The sequence below is a fragment of the Zerene cesonia genome, chromosome 2 (genome assembly GCF_012273895.1).
Source record: "Zerene cesonia ecotype Mississippi chromosome 2, Zerene_cesonia_1.1, whole genome shotgun sequence".
Classification (NCBI taxonomy): Eukaryota; Metazoa; Arthropoda; class Insecta; order Lepidoptera; family Pieridae; genus Zerene; species Zerene cesonia.
This window is the reverse complement of record NC_052103.1, coordinates 3,867,817-3,887,730: the sequence shown is the minus strand read 5'-3', so window position 1 is coordinate 3,887,730 and position 19,914 is coordinate 3,867,817. Positions and strand designations below refer to the sequence as shown.

General features: G+C 32.6%; 3 protein-coding genes across 4 annotated transcripts in view; 2 read left to right on the top strand and 1 right to left on the bottom strand.

Moving 5' to 3' along the window:
* The window catches only part of LOC119833589, a 30,293-nt gene extending 19,399 nt beyond the window's left edge, over nucleotides 1-10,894 (top strand). Inside the window, exons 1-7 of one of the 2 annotated variants that reach the window (XM_038357670.1) lie at nucleotides 892-1,095; nucleotides 2,776-3,014; nucleotides 4,244-4,433; nucleotides 5,645-5,795; nucleotides 6,146-6,409; nucleotides 8,602-8,703; nucleotides 9,046-10,894. In XM_038357670.1, coding sequence (XP_038213598.1) covers nucleotides 1,069-1,095; nucleotides 2,776-3,014; nucleotides 4,244-4,433; nucleotides 5,645-5,795; nucleotides 6,146-6,409; nucleotides 8,602-8,703; nucleotides 9,046-9,194 — 1,122 coding nt within the window. In that variant the 5' untranslated portion in view covers nucleotides 892-1,068 and the 3' untranslated portion in view covers nucleotides 9,195-10,894. Of the gene's footprint in view, nucleotides 1-891; nucleotides 1,096-2,775; nucleotides 3,015-4,243; nucleotides 4,434-5,644; nucleotides 5,796-6,145; nucleotides 6,410-8,601; nucleotides 8,704-9,045 lie in introns of those variants that run through there. The other variant, XM_038357662.1, reaches the window with a different exon arrangement.
* A 130-nt stretch (nucleotides 10,895-11,024) lies between these two features.
* LOC119834796 lies at nucleotides 11,025-13,714 on the bottom strand. Its single transcript, XM_038359307.1, has 3 exons — nucleotides 13,222-13,714; nucleotides 12,203-12,427; nucleotides 11,025-11,707 (listed from the first exon to the last, which is right to left on the bottom strand). Exons 1-3 carry the CDS (start codon nucleotides 13,512-13,514, stop codon nucleotides 11,548-11,550), a joined length of 678 nt encoding a protein of 225 aa, XP_038215235.1. The 5' UTR covers nucleotides 13,515-13,714; the 3' UTR covers nucleotides 11,025-11,547.
* A 407-nt stretch (nucleotides 13,715-14,121) lies between these two features.
* LOC119833450 (peregrin) overlaps nucleotides 14,122-19,914 on the top strand; it is an 11,547-nt gene continuing 5,754 nt past the window's right edge. Inside the window, exons 1-13 of the mRNA XM_038357459.1 lie at nucleotides 14,122-14,796; nucleotides 15,008-15,247; nucleotides 15,336-15,479; nucleotides 15,687-15,780; nucleotides 16,119-16,220; nucleotides 16,526-16,664; nucleotides 17,074-17,182; nucleotides 17,303-17,389; nucleotides 17,831-18,050; nucleotides 18,453-18,549; nucleotides 18,767-18,944; nucleotides 19,223-19,386; nucleotides 19,699-19,910. Coding sequence (XP_038213387.1) covers nucleotides 14,347-14,796; nucleotides 15,008-15,247; nucleotides 15,336-15,479; nucleotides 15,687-15,780; nucleotides 16,119-16,220; nucleotides 16,526-16,664; nucleotides 17,074-17,182; nucleotides 17,303-17,389; nucleotides 17,831-18,050; nucleotides 18,453-18,549; nucleotides 18,767-18,944; nucleotides 19,223-19,386; nucleotides 19,699-19,910 — 2,236 coding nt within the window. The 5' untranslated portion in view covers nucleotides 14,122-14,346. The remainder of the gene's footprint in view (nucleotides 14,797-15,007; nucleotides 15,248-15,335; nucleotides 15,480-15,686; nucleotides 15,781-16,118; nucleotides 16,221-16,525; nucleotides 16,665-17,073; nucleotides 17,183-17,302; nucleotides 17,390-17,830; nucleotides 18,051-18,452; nucleotides 18,550-18,766; nucleotides 18,945-19,222; nucleotides 19,387-19,698; nucleotides 19,911-19,914) is intronic.

Genomic DNA, 19,914 nt, shown 5'->3' with positions numbered 1-19,914 from the left:
TTATTTTCTTTTTTCATTTTACTACAACTGTAATTATAGCTGTAAGTTTTCTTTTTATTAAATAAATAAATAAATAAACAATATTTACCATTCCTCTGGGGTTTCCAGCTTAATCCTTTGTTCTTGCTCATGTCTCAATGTATCTTGTTACCAAATTTCATCTAAATCAATTCAGTGGTTTAGGTGTAAAGAAGCGATAGAAGGAGTTACTTTCGCATTTATAATATTTGTAGGGATTGAAGAAAGAGCCAAAGTGTTTAGTTAAAACCTAAGCAGCAAATAGGTATTTAAAATAGGATATTTAATATCATCATCCATTTACAACGTATTTATATTTTGGTTAAGTTTATTTTTGTACTTATAAGCTATAATTCTTTATTTATATATAATTCGTTCGCGGTTTAGAATAATGAAGCAGTAAAACATTATTATCATAACATATAGATAGTATAGATTTACAATTCTGTGGTGTTCTCTTTCTGTGATTTGTGGTTTTATTGTTAAAAATACAATTTGTATTGTGAACATCAAATTGAATGAATATTATAATTTTTTATGTTAGTTAGTTAGTTAGATCAAATCTAATTATGATCGGTATTTGGCAGTATAATTTAGCTTTAGGTAGGTACCTATCATAGCTACCTAATGGAAACATCAGCTTAAAATTAATTTTTCTAAATCTGTACGTTTTTTCTAAATGTCTGTTTATAAATAAACATAATTATGTAATTATTAATTTAAACCACGTGTCAAAAGTTGATGACTGAAGTTGAGACAGATCTGTAGACATTAAAAACAGATAAACAAAACACACAATATGATTTCTGCGATGTGTTTTATACATGTCATCATCTTGTTGCGGTAAATACATATTAAACGTGGAGAGTCTCACTAGTATTCTTTTTCCGTTTGTGGTGGAAACACGGAAACTAGTCTCATCGAAATGCCAATTTTCCCACCCGCGGTAAAATTCGTGGTTTTAAATTTAGAACGTCCGTGCTTTGCGCAGTTTTCGTTTTTATTTTGTGCCAGTGATTTATTGAAAAATATATAGGTCTTATATAAACAATGGATCTCAAAAATAAAATTAAACAGGTAAACAAATTATCAATCAGTATTATATTATGATGAGATATCATCCTTTTAAATTTTTTTTTTTAATTTTGCTAAGTAATGATACCTAACTGTATGTTAATAACAATTTTTTGATGTTAATAGAAATTCAGTTGACTAATTATTAAAAACGTACATTAAGCGCTAATTGATGATACCATAGCTTTAATTATTTTCGGGAAATCACACCTGCAAATTTTAAAATACAGTTGCTTATATCATCCTAAATGTTAATTATAGGTATACACAACACCATATACTATACGTTATTACTTTTTATGATTCTATGAATTCATTGTATACCGTGAAAAATTTTTGCACTTGGATGAGAACACGTATAATTCCAGTCAATAATTATTATGTACATACAACATAGCATTTTAATTTTTTATACATGCGGTAGCCGGTAAATACGCCATAGTATACAGCGATTATGAAATTGCGCTAATTGATATGTGACAAGTTCGAATTAAGATAAACGGACACTGTGATATAATACCAAACGTGAGAACAGCTGAGTAAATCAATACCTAGGGAATTCTTTGAAATGTAATTAGAACAGAGATCTTGATTCTATAGCATTTCATGGATGTAACTTTATATTAATGGTTTGTCTTAAATGAATCTGCTGAACCTATCTGTATACCTGAATAGTGAATTTCAGGAACTCCTGGACCGATTTCAACCCAACAAGAAAATCCTTTTTGGCGGCACCTTGTGGGACACACCGTTATTTTGCTTTTTGTGTTTTTTTTCACGTATTCCTTATTCTTGTTTGTTATTGTTTATTTTTGTGTGTCACTGATTCGCTGAATTAATGTTATTTTCAACTTAAGCTAATGTTGTTTCTACTCACAAACATTAAGATATTAATTAAACTCACTCGCTACATTTTTCAAGTTATTCGATAGTATCGCCCAAAAAATCAGTTTGAAAGACGTAAGTGACCGCGTAAGACGATCGAATAAAATTTTTTTTAATTGTTATTTATTTCTTACTGTGCTGAAAATACCTTATGTGCCCCTTCTTATATTAAGGATTGCTAATCATGATAATTGGAAATATACAATTTTTGGAAAGATCAAAAATATATAGGTAATTACAATAGTTCAATACGATTTTTATTAAGCTAGCACACACTATGTTTAAATCCAAATATTTTGTGACTTATGACTCTTAGATGTATTAATCTTTACAAATGTACTTTGATTCTCAAACGCTGGTATAGCAATTCACAGCACGCCATGATTAATCTTAAATAATCGCTCAGGGCGCACAATTGCGATGACAGAGTAAAATTAACATTCAAAAGCCAACGAGCTGTGACTCGGAACGATGAGCATGGAAGACAGTTATTTAGCTAATAGGTCCTGAACGTCGCTTTACCAGCGATTAGAGCCAATGACATCGGCCACATTAAAGGTTGTGACTTGCGAATAAGAAAATATTCCTTCCTAAAATGAAGCAAGTATAATAACTAAAGGTGTATGATTGACTTTAAAGTGGGAGGAGGTGAAGGTTTAAGAGTCTTCTAAATTATTTTTGAGGTTTCTTTCATTCAATGGTTCGAACAATTCGGCGACGAGGTATTTACCTATTTGACATTTTTGTTTCTAAATACTATAACTAGTTAAATAATCAGATATCATAATTATTTTTCAGATATCAGAAGCTAGTTTCGTCACAACTGTAGAAGAAGCGAGCCAAATAGACCAGTGCACACAGACGCCACCTTGCGGGAAGGTGAAGGCGCGCCTACAAAGGTTTCACACCAGTGAACACCTCTACGAGCGTCACAAACCGTACAGAACGAAGGACTATCGACCAAAGAGCTTGGGCCTGTGCGAATCGTACCCATGTTTTGGAAAACCACCGAGCTATGACAGTGGGAGTCAGGTTAAGTAAGTATTACTATAGTATTATGCTATCTATGGTATAACGTTGAACTGTTGCTGTTACTTCTAAAATAAAAATGAATATAACTCAGTACTTATTATATAACTTAGTACTTATAAACGTTTTTAACAATTTCTTTTCATGTGTTTCACGAAGATCGCGAACATAGATAATATTTTTAAAACACGAGCACAACTTTGACTGAGATAGAAAAATATTGAATTGTAATAAATTCTGTAGTCATTTGATATTTTGTTTAAAACAATCGAATGTTGTTGAGAATCTTATGCATGATTGATAAATAAATTAATATAAAACAGACACTAAGTAGCTGACAGGTATTTATCGCCATCTCAAAATCAAGGTTCCACTTCCACATAAACAATTCCATAATAAATCATTATGACGCAAAATCCCTTTATTCACGAAGTTTACGATAATCGAGATTATGTTATATGAACGTGACAGAAATATATATTATATCCATATATCTTATGATGAACATATTATTGTTTTTCATCTCGATTTTTATTACGAATCAAATTTCCTGATTATTCCTGAAATGTGATGCAATGACTCCGCTCTCATTCCATAGTAAACAACGATTTATGCTTTAATCAATTACAAAATGGTAAATACTATTCAGGCCACGAACGTACGTCACTTCAACTCAGAACTTTTAAATAACGATACTTACGATTTTGCGTTTTGATATGAGATTTATTAAGTATTTCTTTTTACTGTAACTGTGAAAAAATAATCAAAATACATTGCTGGGTTTAAAATTAAGCAGTTAAGATTAATAATTACAATTGTTATTAACACAATAAATACAAATATCTAGGTATACATTTATGATTAAAACTAAATGTGCTCTACAATACCAGTTATCTGAATCGCAAAAGAAGTTATTTTACTTATTTAGATCGGTCAATATGAGGATGTGTGAAACCATAAGACATACGAAATTCTGATGGTACTTTGTAGGAAGCGCGTTATTGCCGATTTTCGTCTTAATAAACATAGGAAAAACAAGTTTTCAATTCGGGAACCGAACCGGGTCGGTTTGAAGAAAAAAATTATAATATTTTTCAATTAAAGGCCTTTATCGTTTTGCGATAAGACCGCCCTTACATTATTTATATTTAGATACATATCGAGTTTGTAGGACAGTGATACTATGAAATAAGATAAGATGTTTAAAATAAAAAGCCTCGCTCATTATATTTACCAGGTTCAAGGCAGCCACAGATAGTCCCACAATATCAGTAACAGCGCCACATAGTCTGGAGTATGATTGCGGAAAGGGCGCTAGCACGCCCAATGGTAGCATAACTCCAAACATGATTTCTGGAAAGTCAACAGCTACTGTCCTTCTCAGCCCTGGGTACATGCAGCATTGCCAGTGTAATCAGAGTATCAGGGTAAGTTATTGTTACTATTTATATAATTGTTATAATATAAATTTGATTGTTACACTATTAATTTGTATGCTAATATAATAGTTTGTGTGGTGGATATAAGAAGTAGATTTGTTTTAGTGTAGATATTGTATAACGTCATATAAGGTACATTTAAAATTTATTAAGGAATATCAAAAGGACTGTTCAGATCGCTATGGAATTGAATTCATAATTGTTATGTATGTATACAAAAATGTCTTAGTATGGATGGATATTATACTCTTTTGTATTAGATAACACAATATAATAATTATACTGTGTTATTCTGATATAGGTAAGATCCGTCCCAAAGGGATATAAGAATAAAACAAATTACACGCCTTGAGCATTATAAGTGTTCAGCTGACTATTTATTCAATGTTACATTATGTAAAAGATTACACAAATTTCGTTTTTTTTTGTGAGCCGTTAAGGAAAAATACCTTTGGACCTTGGGTAGCTAACGAAAATACATTTGCCATAGGCCCGAGATCAAAATTAATGCATTCAGATAATTACTTCAAATCATTTTTTAATTAAATACAATACCATCACAAAAAATGCTGTAACTTGTGTCTTTATGTACGGTCTACGTTCTTAAGACATCTTAATTGTCAACAATAGTAACAAAAACGTTTGTATAGAAGTTAAAATAATTTTGCAATGACTGGCTTGATTATATCTCTATTTCTTCTGTTCACACATTACAGTAAACAAAAAATGGACTATTAGCTCCGATTTAGTCATCAATATGTAATTTCCTACTAGTTCAAACGTCTAATTAACAGACTGTTATCATCTACAGTTACTCAGTATGTGTCGTAATAAGCCATGGATTCATCAATATCGCAAGGAAAGAAAATACTTCCGGTAAAAATTGTTTTCGATATACCTGTGTCTTGTTTCAAAGTGTATCTAGTTAGCTAATTATACGTTAGACACCTAAATATATTCATATTTTGTTTAATAGAATATTTCACTCGTGTTTAGGTTTAAAAATCAACAATATGGTTATACCTACCTATATTTTAGTAACCCTAGGTCATGTTTAAGAAATTTTGCACTTTTTATCTTTTCTAATAAAAGTTTAAGGTAAGGGATCTTCTAATGTATTCCTTTTTTTGGGTGAATTACCGACCGGAATCTACTAATTAAAAGACAGTCAATAATAACTAAATGTATAAAACTTTCAGAGCGTGAGCGAAGTGGCTCTAGCGATGCCAGTAAACAATTGGAGCGAAGAGCCTCCAGCCCCCGGCTCACCAGATGGCCTCTCTTGGCGGAGGCTGCATATGTCGAGAGCCAAATTGAAAGCCACGGCCACTACCTCGGAATTACTGTCCGGTGAGTTTTAGAGAAGTTGGCTAAATAAGCAGTAAAAACGTTGAGGGAATGAATCTGGACTACTTACAATTAAAAGTCTAAAGGTGTTACTTAATCACAACAAATAAACATCCTCAAACGCTCTATTTCTTTTGAGTGGAGTTATGCACTCATTTGTCAAATAAAACAAAAGTATTCAGGATTACATGATTCGTTGAATACTTTTTTTTAATTAACTGAAAAAACTGAAAAACTAAAATAAACCTAAATAACAACATCCTTAGTGTACAATAATAACTTCCTCTTTCTGGGCTATAAGTTTCTGATTTGGAATAACACAATAACAACTAAGTATTTTATTGCATTTCCAGGTTTCGCAATGGTAGCAATGGTGGAACTTCAGATCAACGAGCCCACAAACGTACCGGAGTGGCTTTTCGTAATGTTTGCAGTGTGTACCACAGTATTAGTGGCTGTGCATATATTTGCGTTGATGATATCCACATATTTATTGCCAAATATCGATGCGGTTAGCAAAATGGAGCCCGGCTATCCGTCAAGGGCACTGCGGGAGTCACCTCATGAAAGGATGAGGGGGTTTATAGAACTCGCATGGGCGTTTAGTACTGTTTTAGGTGAGATATTGTTATAAGGCTTGTTTTAGGCATATTATACTAACTATATTTGGGCTAGCTTCAACCAGAAAAGTAGCACAACGTGCCAGAAAATCGGGATAGAATAGTACCTAGCATAAGAATGTTGCATTTCGTGTCCTTTCCCTCACCCTTCTCAGTCCATTTCTTAATTGCGGTCATTATAACTTCCTGAACTTATTCCCATTTAAAGAGGGCGGCGTATATTTTGCAATAACACTAGTATATATATAAGACATTTTTAAAGTGCGTCCGTTATGTTACATATAGCTACAAAATAAAAGGCGCATTCATAAATTATATTATTTGTGGAATTTACTACCGCGAATCAATTACCGCATGGTCTTATATCATTCGGATCATATAAAATATAAATATTCATGTCTATATCTATACAAAGTTATTTATTATAAGTAAAATGTGGTTAAATGAGTTATGATATTATTTATATACCTATAAAATGTTGATAATGGCGATTAAATTTCATACATCGTACCTATGAGTAGGAAATTTAATTGGATTTATTGCACTCATAATATTCACATGTTTTTATGTTTACAACGTATATTTTAAATTAATCTTATATTTACTTATTTTCATATACATTTTGTTTTTTCAAGGTTTGTTGAAAATGTACCTATGTATCGTACCATATTGTCCGGTGCCAGTAACCTATTAAATTGTATTTTTTATAACAATAAATTCAGTTAATACATGCTTTAATGGTAGAATACACTAAATTGTCCCCCTAGTTCATGATCGGATACATTTACGTATGGATATTATTTAATCTAATAATATAATTAATATAGCAGTACAGATTTGTATTTTGATAAGTATTCAAAAGCGTAGGAAAATAAGTTTATTATTATCAACATAATATAAATTTCGCTATATTACATTACTAATGTTAAAAGTACTGTAGAGCTACGTATACAAGCAGCTGGTGAGTAGAGAGAAAACTTATTTCGTCACCTTATCTTGTACTAGTTACTTAAGGTGACATACTAACCAGTTAACGACCAAAATTAGTATGCTGCTAATGTTTGATTCTCTCTATTGCTTAAATTTTGGTTTTCATAAGATATATATTGTACGCGATCTATGTTAAATACAATTAACTATCAACTATCAACAAAAAACGTGGGTAGTTCAAATTTATGATTTTGCCCATAGGTACCTAATACAGCTCGAGCTATGCACTAAGAATTATATATCCTGTATAAATTATGTCCCAGCTCCGCTAGGGTTGACCCGTAACGAAAACAAAATATTAAATAAAATGTAACGACGACAACAAAACTAAGTGAAGTGGAATAAGATCAAAAGAACTCTCTAAACTTTATGGATCTACTAGCTACGCCCCGCGGTTTCACCCGCGTAAGTCCGTATCCTGTAGGAATATCGGGATAAAAAGTTGCCTATATGTTATTCCGACTGTCCAGCTGTCTACGTACCAAATTTCATTGCAATCGGTTCAGTAGTTTTTGCGTGAAAGAGCAATAAGCACACACACATCCTTACAAAATTATTAATATTAGTAGGATTATCCCTTTTATGTGAATTGCCGTTAATATTTTATTACGATACATAATATACAGAGAAGCGTTGAAATTCTATCCATGCTTACAATAACATCACCAATATTATATTGTTATCAGTTGATTTATATTTTTATATCGTGTTTACTCAACTCAATCTATTAGCTATTTACGGTTCATCCAACCAAGTCGCCATTTAAATGCATGCAGTGCTTGTAAGTAAGCTGGTAATAAAGACATCTTCATTCAAAACAGTTGCTATCGTTTGAATAAGTATTGTCTTATCATTATTTAAATATTGCACGGAAGCATAGATAGTAGGTAGGTATCTAGGCATCCATCCATGTGTGTTTCATAAATGATTTCGTGTATTTTATAAACTTCGTTGTATCGAATGTGTTTGTTTTTGTAAATACGATTTTATAATTTATTATTGGAAATAAAAGAATTCTATGAAGAATGCAGTCGCTTAAAATTATTTCGTTTTTTTCATGTTACTAAACTGGACGTATACAATACGTCAAAATTACATACAATACAATACGCAAAGCGCAGCTGAAGTACGGTAATAATTAGTACTATTAAGTATTCTGTACATGAAGTTTAATAGTTTTTATATATGCTTTGTTTCAGGTTTATTCCTTTTCCTAGTGGAGATAGCTATACTATGCTGGGTTAAATTCTGGGACTATTCTTTTGCGGCGGCCACGGCAGCTACAGTCATTGTCATTCCAGGTGAGAAACACTTACCCACTTATAAAAAGTATCTCCTTTCTTTCCACACAAAAAGAGTTTTTATGACTATAATAAATATTAAATTTATTAAAACAATCTACACTTAGTAGATTGTCCATAATAAGCTACGAATATAAGTTTGCAGATTTTAAGCAATAATCAATAACTATTTGAAATGTTTTTTCTTGAAGGTTTACATCTGATTGTCCTTATTATTTTTACGTCTTAGATATTTGTGTTATTTGGCCCCATTTTTAAATTTGGAGTGGTACCTCTTTTCCAGTCACGTAGTTGACCTTTTTTAGAGAAATATTTTTAATCATTGTTTTTCTTATATTTCAGTACTTATAGTTTTCGTGGCATTCGCAATCCATTTCTACCATTCCCTCGTGGTGCAGAAATGCGAGACTTCAGTACAAGACATCAAGCAACTCGAAAATATGAAACGGGACTTAGACACCGCGACTGTTAAAGTCAATATGTACCCATGATGCGGCTATGCAGATTTAGATAAAAATTTTACTACTTGCAATTGGGCTTCGACTCCCGCATTTTATAGGAAAATTGCGATGCATTTGTGACGAATAATGTTCGATAGATTAATAACGACGATAACTTAATCGAAAATATTATCGATACAAACATCGAATAGATAGAACAACGATATATAAATCGATGTGCAACAAAATTATTTTTTAGCTTATGAATGATCTTAAAATATCTTATTAATCTCGACTACGAATCTTATACAGTATTTTCTGTGTATAGTTTTAGATAGCATTATTAAGGCTATTTATATATATTTTGTTGGTTTATTTATTATTATTCTATTATTTTACCTATAAAAACTATATGTAAATAACTATATTCCACTTAGTTGTGTAACAATGCAAATATTATTTATGGTCCGAGTACTATAAACATTGCGACAATATTCTGCTAATACATATTATAAACGCGATGTATTTTTGTAAGACTACATGAATTTTGGAACAGCTTTTGATGATACTTGGCAGTGATGTTGCTTAGATACCAGAGCTAGAGAAATACTTGCTATAGACCGTGGGTGAACATGTATAAAACTAAAGTGAAGATATATTAGGTAAAATTTATTATTTCTGTCATGTAATTAACTAAATATTATAATTTGAAAACAACAATCAGTTTGAATATAGATGAGAAAGCGAGTCTTAAAAAAGAGTCGAGTAAAATGTGAGACGTACAATTTGTTCTGAAGTAATTAGGTAAATAATGAGTGTTCATAGGTCACCTATAAAAGAAAATATTATAATTTTTGTTGGTGACCTATACCTAGAGAACAGTACATAAAGAATATTATTACACTGATGTCACTATTTATTTTTATTTTTGTTCTCCAAGGACAATAAAATATGATGAAAACATTTTAGATCCTTTTATTTTTAAGGATTATTGGCTATAGCTACCGACTGATGAAATTCTTAATTGAATACTTGCGCTATTCTAAAATTATTAAAATAGTTTTGTTCACAATATTAAATAGGCTCAAGTAAAATGTAATAATTTATTAATGATTGTAAATTATACAAATTTACATAATGAATAAACAATTTAATGTAAAATCTCTTTCATATTTAGAGGTAGGTACCTATCTAGGTATCTATCAAGAAAAATAAAAATTCCTGTGTAGTGATTATATAGGGAAAATTTTTGTTTTAAATTTAAATATGACAGCTACTTCCGTTCCTTAGAATTTATAATATGTTAATTATAATAATAGACATAAATATTTGGATATATGTAAGTCTCTTTCTAGCTAAGTACTATATACTATAAAATATGACGCTGAAAAGATTATTTGTTGTTTAAGCGTGAATCAGGAACTGTTGCACCGATTTATAAAATTCTTCACCCTTTGATATACTAATGCCCGAGTGATATATATTACAGACGAAGGCGGCACGGCCCGCTTAGCTATAAGTATTATATCAATGAGTATATAAGATTTGTACTATGAAATATATTAGCATATTATAGACAATTGAATTTAAAGACTGTCGAATTATAGGTGCTGTTGAAAACTATCTGCGGACCAATGATATCAGTATTGACTTATTGATAAGATTTAAGTAACTATTACTTTGATGCGAAATATTTTGATATTATATTGTTGTTATTTCGATTATGTTAAGTAATAAACGAATCTTTAAAATGCAAGCGTTTTATTTATATGTTATAATGCATGTTGCCCGTTGCGTGAATTATTGGAGTAGTATAATATTAATGTGTCATATTATTTTTACGTCTATTTAGATGAAGTAAGAACCCCATTTTTTATTCAAGTTACTTTATTTTCAGTTCACATAATATTTCAAATGACATTCTTATTTGACTATTCTTAAACACAAATTATAAACATTAAAAAACACTATTTACACTTACACAAAAACACAAGTTATTAAAATTTTAAATTTTCAGCACATAACTCTAATACGAAAAGCAACATTATAAAAGTTGTTACATCTCTATTGACACTTTATTTAAAATTGGATTCAACAAGACGATATTGGGTAATTAATATTTAATACTCAAATGTTACAAAATATTGAGTTTCTGAGTTCAAATAGTCTGTTGTAATGTTCATTGAGTGAAACATTAATTTAACTATATTTTATAGCATTGAAATGCTTACTTTTTTTTGTAAAATTCCAAACAACCTTGATTCGGGATATTTTTTTATTTTCCTTATCTCAAAATTAAGTAACTTTTGAGTCTTCAGAAGTTAATAATAATCTGTTCTTAAACTAACAAATTTACACAAGATATTTCGCTTATTAATTATTATTAAGACTATAAAGATTCAAATTACATTTCTATGTCCATTCCGGTGTTTTCTGGTGGGACAAGAACACCAGTCCGTTTCTTTGTTTCATCTTCTTCCTTCGACTTCTCATCCCCTGGTTTGATTTTGATAATTTCCTCACGGGGTTTCCAGACAACCAGTGACATCTGTGGTTTCTGAATTCTGAAAAGATTATTAGGACCAAAAATGATTTTTCAAAAGTAAGTACATTTATTTAATGAAAGCAATCATAATCAGGTCAATGAAATAGTCATAAAATTATTGTATTGTCACCACCCCTCCATTTAAAGTCCTCTCTTATTATTTACAGGCATCTGTCCATCTGTCCAAAAGTGGATCAAAATTAAATCTAAGAGAGTTTGTTACATGCTTCATCTGTGTGTATGATACAGGTGCAGCAGGATCTAAGAGCAGTATTGTTTTCCAATAAAAAAACAAATCAATTCAACCAAAAATATTAAGATAAAAAGTTGCCTATATGTTATTCCAGTTGTCCAGCTATCTACGTACCAAATTTCATTGCAATTGGTTGAGTAGTTTTTGCGTGAAAGAACAACAAACACACACACATCCTTACAAACTTTCGCATTTATAATATTAGTAGGATTGTTGTAAGTTATAACACAACTGACTTAATAGTACAATCTCTATACTCACCTTTCTATAAGAGAAGCAGGGAGTAAAGGTTCCTCCTTTAACTTTTTAACATCTTCAGAGAGCACTATTGTATGTCCCTTCAACCTTTCACTGATTAGCGCTGTGTCTACCGATAGTTCCATCACATCTTCAGAGGTTAGAGAGTGCTGAATATAGTCAGAAGATATGTGAAGACTGTTGAAATGGGCAGCCATTTTTTCCTCTGTTATTAACTGTTTTGCGGGACTGTAACAAAGTTAATTTATTTATAAAGTTAATATATTTATTAAATCCTATATTTATTTAGGAATATATTTTATTAAAAATTAAATTAAATATTGATTCCCTTAATTGAAACATTCTTCTTCTTCCTATTCTATACTGCGTCTAATCGATATATTTTTCAAGGTTTTATTTAACATAGATGCTTGAAGCGGCTTTGACTGAATATGAAGATTTCTGTTTTATCCCAAAGGAGTATTTAATTGGGTTAAAAGTATCCTATCACCCATATCAGCTCCTTGTCTGTATACCAATTTTCATCAAAATCTGTTCAGAAGTTTTTGATTGATGGACAAACATCCAAAGAAACAAACTATCACATTTATAATATTAGGTTGAAGTATGAATATTCTTTAATAATATTTACTACTATCTATATATGTTATAGTGTGAAATAAAAAAAAAGGTGATTTGACAAAGAATGTTTGTCGGAACTTTTTACTTTAGGAAGTAAAATTAACATAACAGTTTTAGTGTGTCATTTAATCATGTCAAGTTGGTATGTGCGGACAATTTTAAGGCATGAAACCTTAATATATAATAATAATAATAAGAGTATAAATAATTATGCATTGTTTTATTTTTACTATTTATATATCTCGAGTTTTTATATTCTACGTTGGTAAGGTGTTTGATCCTCCTTGCCTCTTCCCTCACAACTGTTCTACATTCTGAACACTAAGACATCCTTGCATAAGAATCTTTTTGCGTATTAACTATAACATAAAATAAAGGCTCATTAGTCGTAGTATACTTACATAGACGGTTCCAAATCTGTGCCCTTCCTTTTGCAGTGTATAATTGGCTTGCTGTCTACTGGTGTCTGAGCTGTGAATTGGACAAGATTCGGAGGAGACTGTAAGCTCCATGTTAATCCCTGGATGTTCCAAGGCGCCCCTGTAGGAGGTGGTAGTGCGGCGGACTCGGACATACCACGATTAGAAGTACTGGGGTATTGCATTGTAGAGGACAATGCTTGATGTGCAAACATTTGTTTTGCCAATTCGTCAGATTGATTATACTGATACATGGGATACCCATACACATCCATTTGAGCTAGAGTTGATTATCGTAATTTGTACGCAGATTTTTAATCGTCGAAACGCTCCTATCTACTCAAATATTTTCTGAAAATCTCAATAACAATAAACACATCGACGCTTGACACCTAGAAAATAATAATTGACATTTAAGTTTACATACACTCCACAGAACTGAGGTAACTATTGCAAGCGTGAGATTGGATTGAGAAAGTATGAGAAATTTCTGGAAATATGATTGGGAAAACATCTGTTTATGTAAAAAATAGTACGAAATATATCATTGTTGATGTGAAATAAAATAAAAGACAAGTTTTTTGTTTTTATTCACAGAAAAAAATCGATATTTTGTAGATTATTTCAATCGTCCGAAATCTGAGAGAGGTACATGTCATAAACAATGCATGTTTTTAAGACTAATTATGCATATTATCGTCGTCGATCATACATTTATTATTAATTAACACGTTTGTAATTTTTGCTCAATATTGTAAACGTAGTGTTATATATCTAGATGTTAACACTTACATGCAACTGTTTATTAATATCGATGCGCCTTCTTAGTAAATGTTATATATAAAATGGCAACATTGTGCATTTATTGTTTTCATTAAAGAAACGTCAAATTGTTCTTGTTTTCGTACTTTGGTGAAATTATTTTCTCACGCTTGTGGCGTAAAAATACACGATAACACCTTTCACTTTGTCGAAAAAACATGTTTTTCTAGTGTAAAAAAAGCGAAGGACCACTGCTATCCTTGTTCTTTATTCACATGGAATATCTTTTTCAATTTTAACTCACCCAATTTGAATGATATGACGCTGTAAATTGTGTTCGAAAAAATGGGTTTAGATTTCGATGTGCTGGAGTTTTGTAAAAAGTTGCGACAAAACAGACCACCGCCTTACCAGTGCCCGCTAGAAAAATGCGATAAAGTGTATAAAAGTTTGTGTGGTTTACAATATCATCTAGTAAATTACGACCATGATAATCCAACACCGGCGACTCCTACTGTAACCAATAATAGAAAAAAAGGGAGATCTAGAGCAGCAGTACCAACAGGGGACATTGCCTTACAAAGTCCGCCAAAAGAAGCATTAACGTTTGCCGAGGCACAAAAAGTAGTACAATTTGAAATTGATGGAAAAATAAGTAGACTACCAATTGATCAGCCTGTACCTGTTATTTCATTGGAGGAATGGGAAAAGCGAAATTCTGAGTTAGAAAAGCCTTTACCATTTGTAGAACCACCTCAAGAACCTCATGTTAAGTTGCCAGAAGCAAGCTTTAGGGTAATATAGTTTTAATGTTTTTTGTTGTGATTGATATAGAGTATACATAAAAATCTACTAAAGCTTTTTATGTATACTCTATAAAGTTACTAACTAAAAATATTACATTATATGGAAATAATCAATTTGGAATAATACTATTTCTAGAGATATTATAAAATAGACTTATATTTGATACGGGACCATATTATTAAGTTATATTTACTTACAGCTGATCCCAGATTACAACGAGCGAGTGTGTGATGCACCAGCGAGGCCTAATGCATATATCCGTTTTATTGAGAAATCTGCTGAAGAATTGGACGGAGAGGTCGAATATGATGTAGATGAGGAGGATACAGCCTGGCTATCTATCATCAACAAGAATCGAGCTAAGCAAGGCTTACCAGCAGTATCTGTTGATACTTTGGAATTACTTATGGATCGCCTGGAGAAGGAATCTTACTTTCAAGTGAGTATCTTAATTATTTTTTTTCGCTTTCTGAGAAATAAATTTACCAAAATGATTTTAATATTACATGTAAAATTTCTACTTGCAGGCATCACAAAACGGGCAGCAAACAGCGGCAACAGTGGATGAAGATGCAGTCTGCTGTATATGCATGGATGGGGAGTGTCAAAACACTAATGTTATTCTATTCTGTGATATGTGCAATTTGGCTGTGCATCAGGATTGCTATGGAGTAGGTTCTGGTTTAAAATATTTATATATATATGAGAAATTTCAATAGCTCTAGTAATGACAGAATCATTACAACATTGGTTTTTCAATACAAATTGAAATAACGAATAATAGATGATGTATGTGCAAAATATGTTATAAGTATTAAATAAATAACCATATAAAATCAATTGTGTATTCAAAAGAAATAATTGTATTTTTCTTGTAGGTGCCATATATACCAGAGGGCCAATGGCTTTGTAGAAGGTGCTTACAATCTCCATCTAGACTTGTTAACTGTGTTCTTTGTCCAAACACTGGAGGTAACTTTTGTCAATTATTACATTTATTCTCTATTTTATAAAATGTAGGCTCACTTGCAATTACTTCATAGTCATTCAACATTTGATGTTGGTGAGTATTTATCCAGTGTACATAAAAATATGGTTGTGTGTTACTTACTCACTTATTATTTCATTTCATTTATTGAAGATAGACTTTGTGTATCGAAATAATAATTCTAATCTTAGAAAAAGATAAAGTTCAGGTTCGATTCCAACCATATATCATGTATATGTCAAATTTAATTTTTTTATTATATTACTAAAAAAAATGGTGGTATATTCATTTAATGGCAACAATAATAACAAAATATTTTTAGGTGCTTTCAAACAAACCGACCAAGGGACATGGGCACACGTGGTGTGCGCGCTTTGGATACCTGAAGTCCGATTCGCGAATACAGTCTTTTTGGAACCTATAGGTAAGAGTTAATGATAGATGTACACTAGCCCCAAAATGAAAAAAAAAAAAATAACAAATCCTTATTTACAAATTACATGTAAATGTGTCTCAATGATATTATATTATACTATTGCTGAGTGACAAAGGCATATATGTATTATTGCTTTTCGGCTCGAGATGGCGCCTTTTAGTTGTTCCACACCAGCGCAGTCGCGGACGTAGTTATAGTACCTACTTAATTCCTATCAGCACATATGATAATTACTATATTTTGATGGTTTTTATATTACAAAAAAGACTTAAACACAATGTAAATGTTTCTAGATTCAATAGAAACAATACCACCAGCTCGTTGGAAATTACAATGTATGGTGTGCAAGCAGAGAGGCGTGGGCGCGTGTATACAGTGTCACAGGAGCAACTGTTACTCCGCATTTCATGTAACTTGCGCGCAACAGGCTGGGTGAGATCACTTGTAGAATTACAAAAATTTTCTAATAATGAACGTATGGACATTTTGAAATATGATGAAATTAAGATTGGCGAAGGGGATTATACATTGATTCACATAATACTTCTTATTATTTTTTTAATTTTTCTTAAATTTAAAAATTTTTCTTTATTGGTTAAATATTATAAAAGATAATAATTGCAATTGATTTATAGTGTCCCTTTTTTCGTATTTATTTGTAGAATGCATAAAAGCAATCACTTTAACATTTTTCTTTTTTTTTCCTGTGCTGAATCTGTAACATCTTCATTTTATTACATTCAAATAATGTACTAGAAATTAATTTCACATACAATTGTTTTGGTTCATAATCCTATTTTTTTTTCGATTTGATTTGTTTTTATATGAATGTTTATATCAGGTTATACATGAAGATGGAAGCAGCTGGCACTGGGCGGGACCCGAGTCAGCCCGTGCAAGTTGCTAAGATGGCGTACTGTGATGCACACACTCCTGCGCATATACTGCAGGTACATCATATATTAATATAATTCGTGTTTTCAATGAAGGTGTTGCTTCATAATAATGGGGGTTAATTAGATGGCATTCTTTGAAATTTCATATTGAAATTATATAACCAAAACTTATAGGAGCGAAAGGCAGCCGAATCGGAGGGTGACACAAAATCCGGCGATTTGTCAGCGATTAGACAGAAAGGAAGGGATAAAATTAAACAAGTGAGTAATTCTCTTTCTTTTAATGCACTTTAAAAAGGCTCTTCAGCATAAAAATGTTAGTGATGAAGTTTGTTTTCTGTATTAAATTGGCTTATGTGCCTTAAAAACTGTTAGAGCAAAACTACCCTTTTGCTTAGCTGTTCAGGACTAAATTAGAATGTATATTGAATTAATTATCTCAACCATATTATTTATCATTAATGGCTGTTAACTGCTTGCTAGGTCTCAATCCTACTAGTATTATGAATGCGAAAGTTTGTGAGGATGGATGTATGTTTGTTACTCTAACTAAACTACTGAACCGATTGCAATGAAATTTGGTACGTAGATAGCGGGACAACTGGAATAACACATTTTATTCCGATATTCCTACGGGATACAGACTTAGCGGGTTGCAGCTAGTTGGAATATATATTGAAACCAACTATTTAATTTTTTTAGGCTCGTCGAGTATTAGCACTGAAGCGCACGTGGGCACCAGTGGTGCTAGTGCCCACACTGCCGGCTGAGCGAGTGGCGGAAATAGCGCAGCTCGCCCACGGGCCGCCCAGCGCGCGCGCACAGCTGATGAAGCGGCTACTCGCGTACTGGACCCTGAAGCGGCACAGCCGTAACGGAGTGCCGCTGTTGAGGCGGTTGCAGAGCTTGACAAGTCATCATGGTGAGTTTTGTTTCCGGAGTGGGATATAGGAGAATTATGATGTTTCAGATTTTTTTTTTTTGCTATTTATGATTATGTTATTATCTATTATTGTTGTATAACATTAAACAACAACACAGACGTGTTTAGAAAATATTTACAAAGCCCGGTTTAAAAATAAAAACATGTTTGGATTTGCATTAAAAAATTGTATATTCATTAATTAAATAAATTTTAATTATGAATTATGTTGCAAGACTACAGAATCCAAGAGAATGTAAATGTTTTATTTAAAAATTGTAAGCAATTATGGAGTTCTATAATTTAACATTGGTAAATGTTAAATTATGTATTTTGGCCATTATTATTTTTTTTTTTTGTAATACACATTGGTTAATATTTTGTTCAATGATATCTACGTAGGTAGCCGAGGCATTCAGGATGGTACGGTGAATGTTCGAGAACTTTGCAATCAACTCAAATATTGGCAGAGAATTAGACAAGACCTGGAAAGAGCGAGGTGTGTCTTTCTTTATTAATTTTGTTGTAATTGAGCATGACGACATTTGAAAAAAGAATAAAGACACATTTACTTTTCACGGGTGAAATTATGTATGTATTATATATTAAATAAATTCTTGGATCACTCTCTAAAAAAAAACAAACTATATAAAAAAAAAACGGAACGGAATGCGACTTTAGTTTTATACAACATAGTGATATGTCACATAACACAGGCTGCTGTGCGAGCTGGTGCGCAAGCGCGAACGTCTCAAGGCTGAGTACACGCGCGTGTGGGAGCGCTGCGTGCTGCACTCGCTGCGGCCCGACCGCGCCGCGCTGCACAAGCTACTCCGCCAGCTGCGACAGCGGGACGCCAGCGACATATTCACCGAGCCGGTCGACTTGAACGAGGTTAGTGGGAAGAGGGGGCAGGAGGAGGGGGGGGGGGGTAGGCTAAGGAGCACGCGTGTAGGTTTGAAGAAGTTGGGGATATTATTAGGGCTATAGTTGAGTGTACAACCTGTACAAACTGCTCTGGCTTTTGCGGTAGATGTTGAGAAGTTATGACTTGATTTATGACAGGTATGAAATGTGTAATCCCGATTAAACGGCATAAGCTAGCCCATTATAAGTCCATACATTATCTATTCTGTTGTTATGCACTCTATAAGTTGTTGTGTATTTTACAGGTGCCTGATTACAGTACAATTGTGAAACATCCAATGGACCTTAGCACAATGGGCAAGAAATTGGACAAAGGCTTGTATAAGACGATAGATGACGTGGAAGCCGATTTTCAGCTTATGATCGATAATTGTCTCACATACAATAATAAAGATACCGTTTTCTACAAGTAAGTTTCTTACAAAAAGTAAAGTACAATGGGTATACAGATAATTGTTTATCGTACTATGATTGATTTTTATTAAATTTCACATAGAAAGTGGGATTTAGTAAAGGATCGTCAAATTATTGCTTATTTTTTGTTTTTGTTTATGCATACAGAGATTTTATCTACTATTTTTGAAAGCTTCCCACAAATGACTGACCGATTGCTTTTATTTCTTAATGTCATTTAAATCTACAATACCACCTTACTTCAGTATCAAATGATGTGACCGTTTTGTGTCATCAATCGAACTAACAAGATCCGCCACTGTCACAGGGCGGGCGTGAAAATGCGCGACCAATGCAAGCCGGTGTTCCGGCAGGCGCGCCGCGACGTGCGCGACGCCGGCATGGCGGCGCTCGCCGGCGCGGGCGACGCGGCCGAGCCGCCCGAGCCGCCGCCCGAGCGCCGCGCCAGCCCGCGCCGCCGCCGCAGCTGCGACTCGCGCAGGGCCAGGCAGAGCAGCAGCGATAGCGAGCGGACTGCTGGTGA

Excerpts from the sequence above, each read along its gene's own strand:
- LOC119834796 (XM_038359307.1), bottom strand. The coding sequence starts at position 13,514 with ATGGATGTGTATGGGTATCCCATGTATCAGTATAATCAATCTGACGAA. Across the intron at positions 12,428-13,221 it reads ACAGATTTGGAACCGTCTAT|TCCCGCAAAACAGTTAATAA; the intron begins GTAAGTATACTA and ends ACTTTGTTACAG. Across the intron at positions 11,708-12,202 it reads CCTGCTTCTCTTATAGAAAG|AATTCAGAAACCACAGATGT; the intron begins GTGAGTATAGAG and ends TAATCTTTTCAG.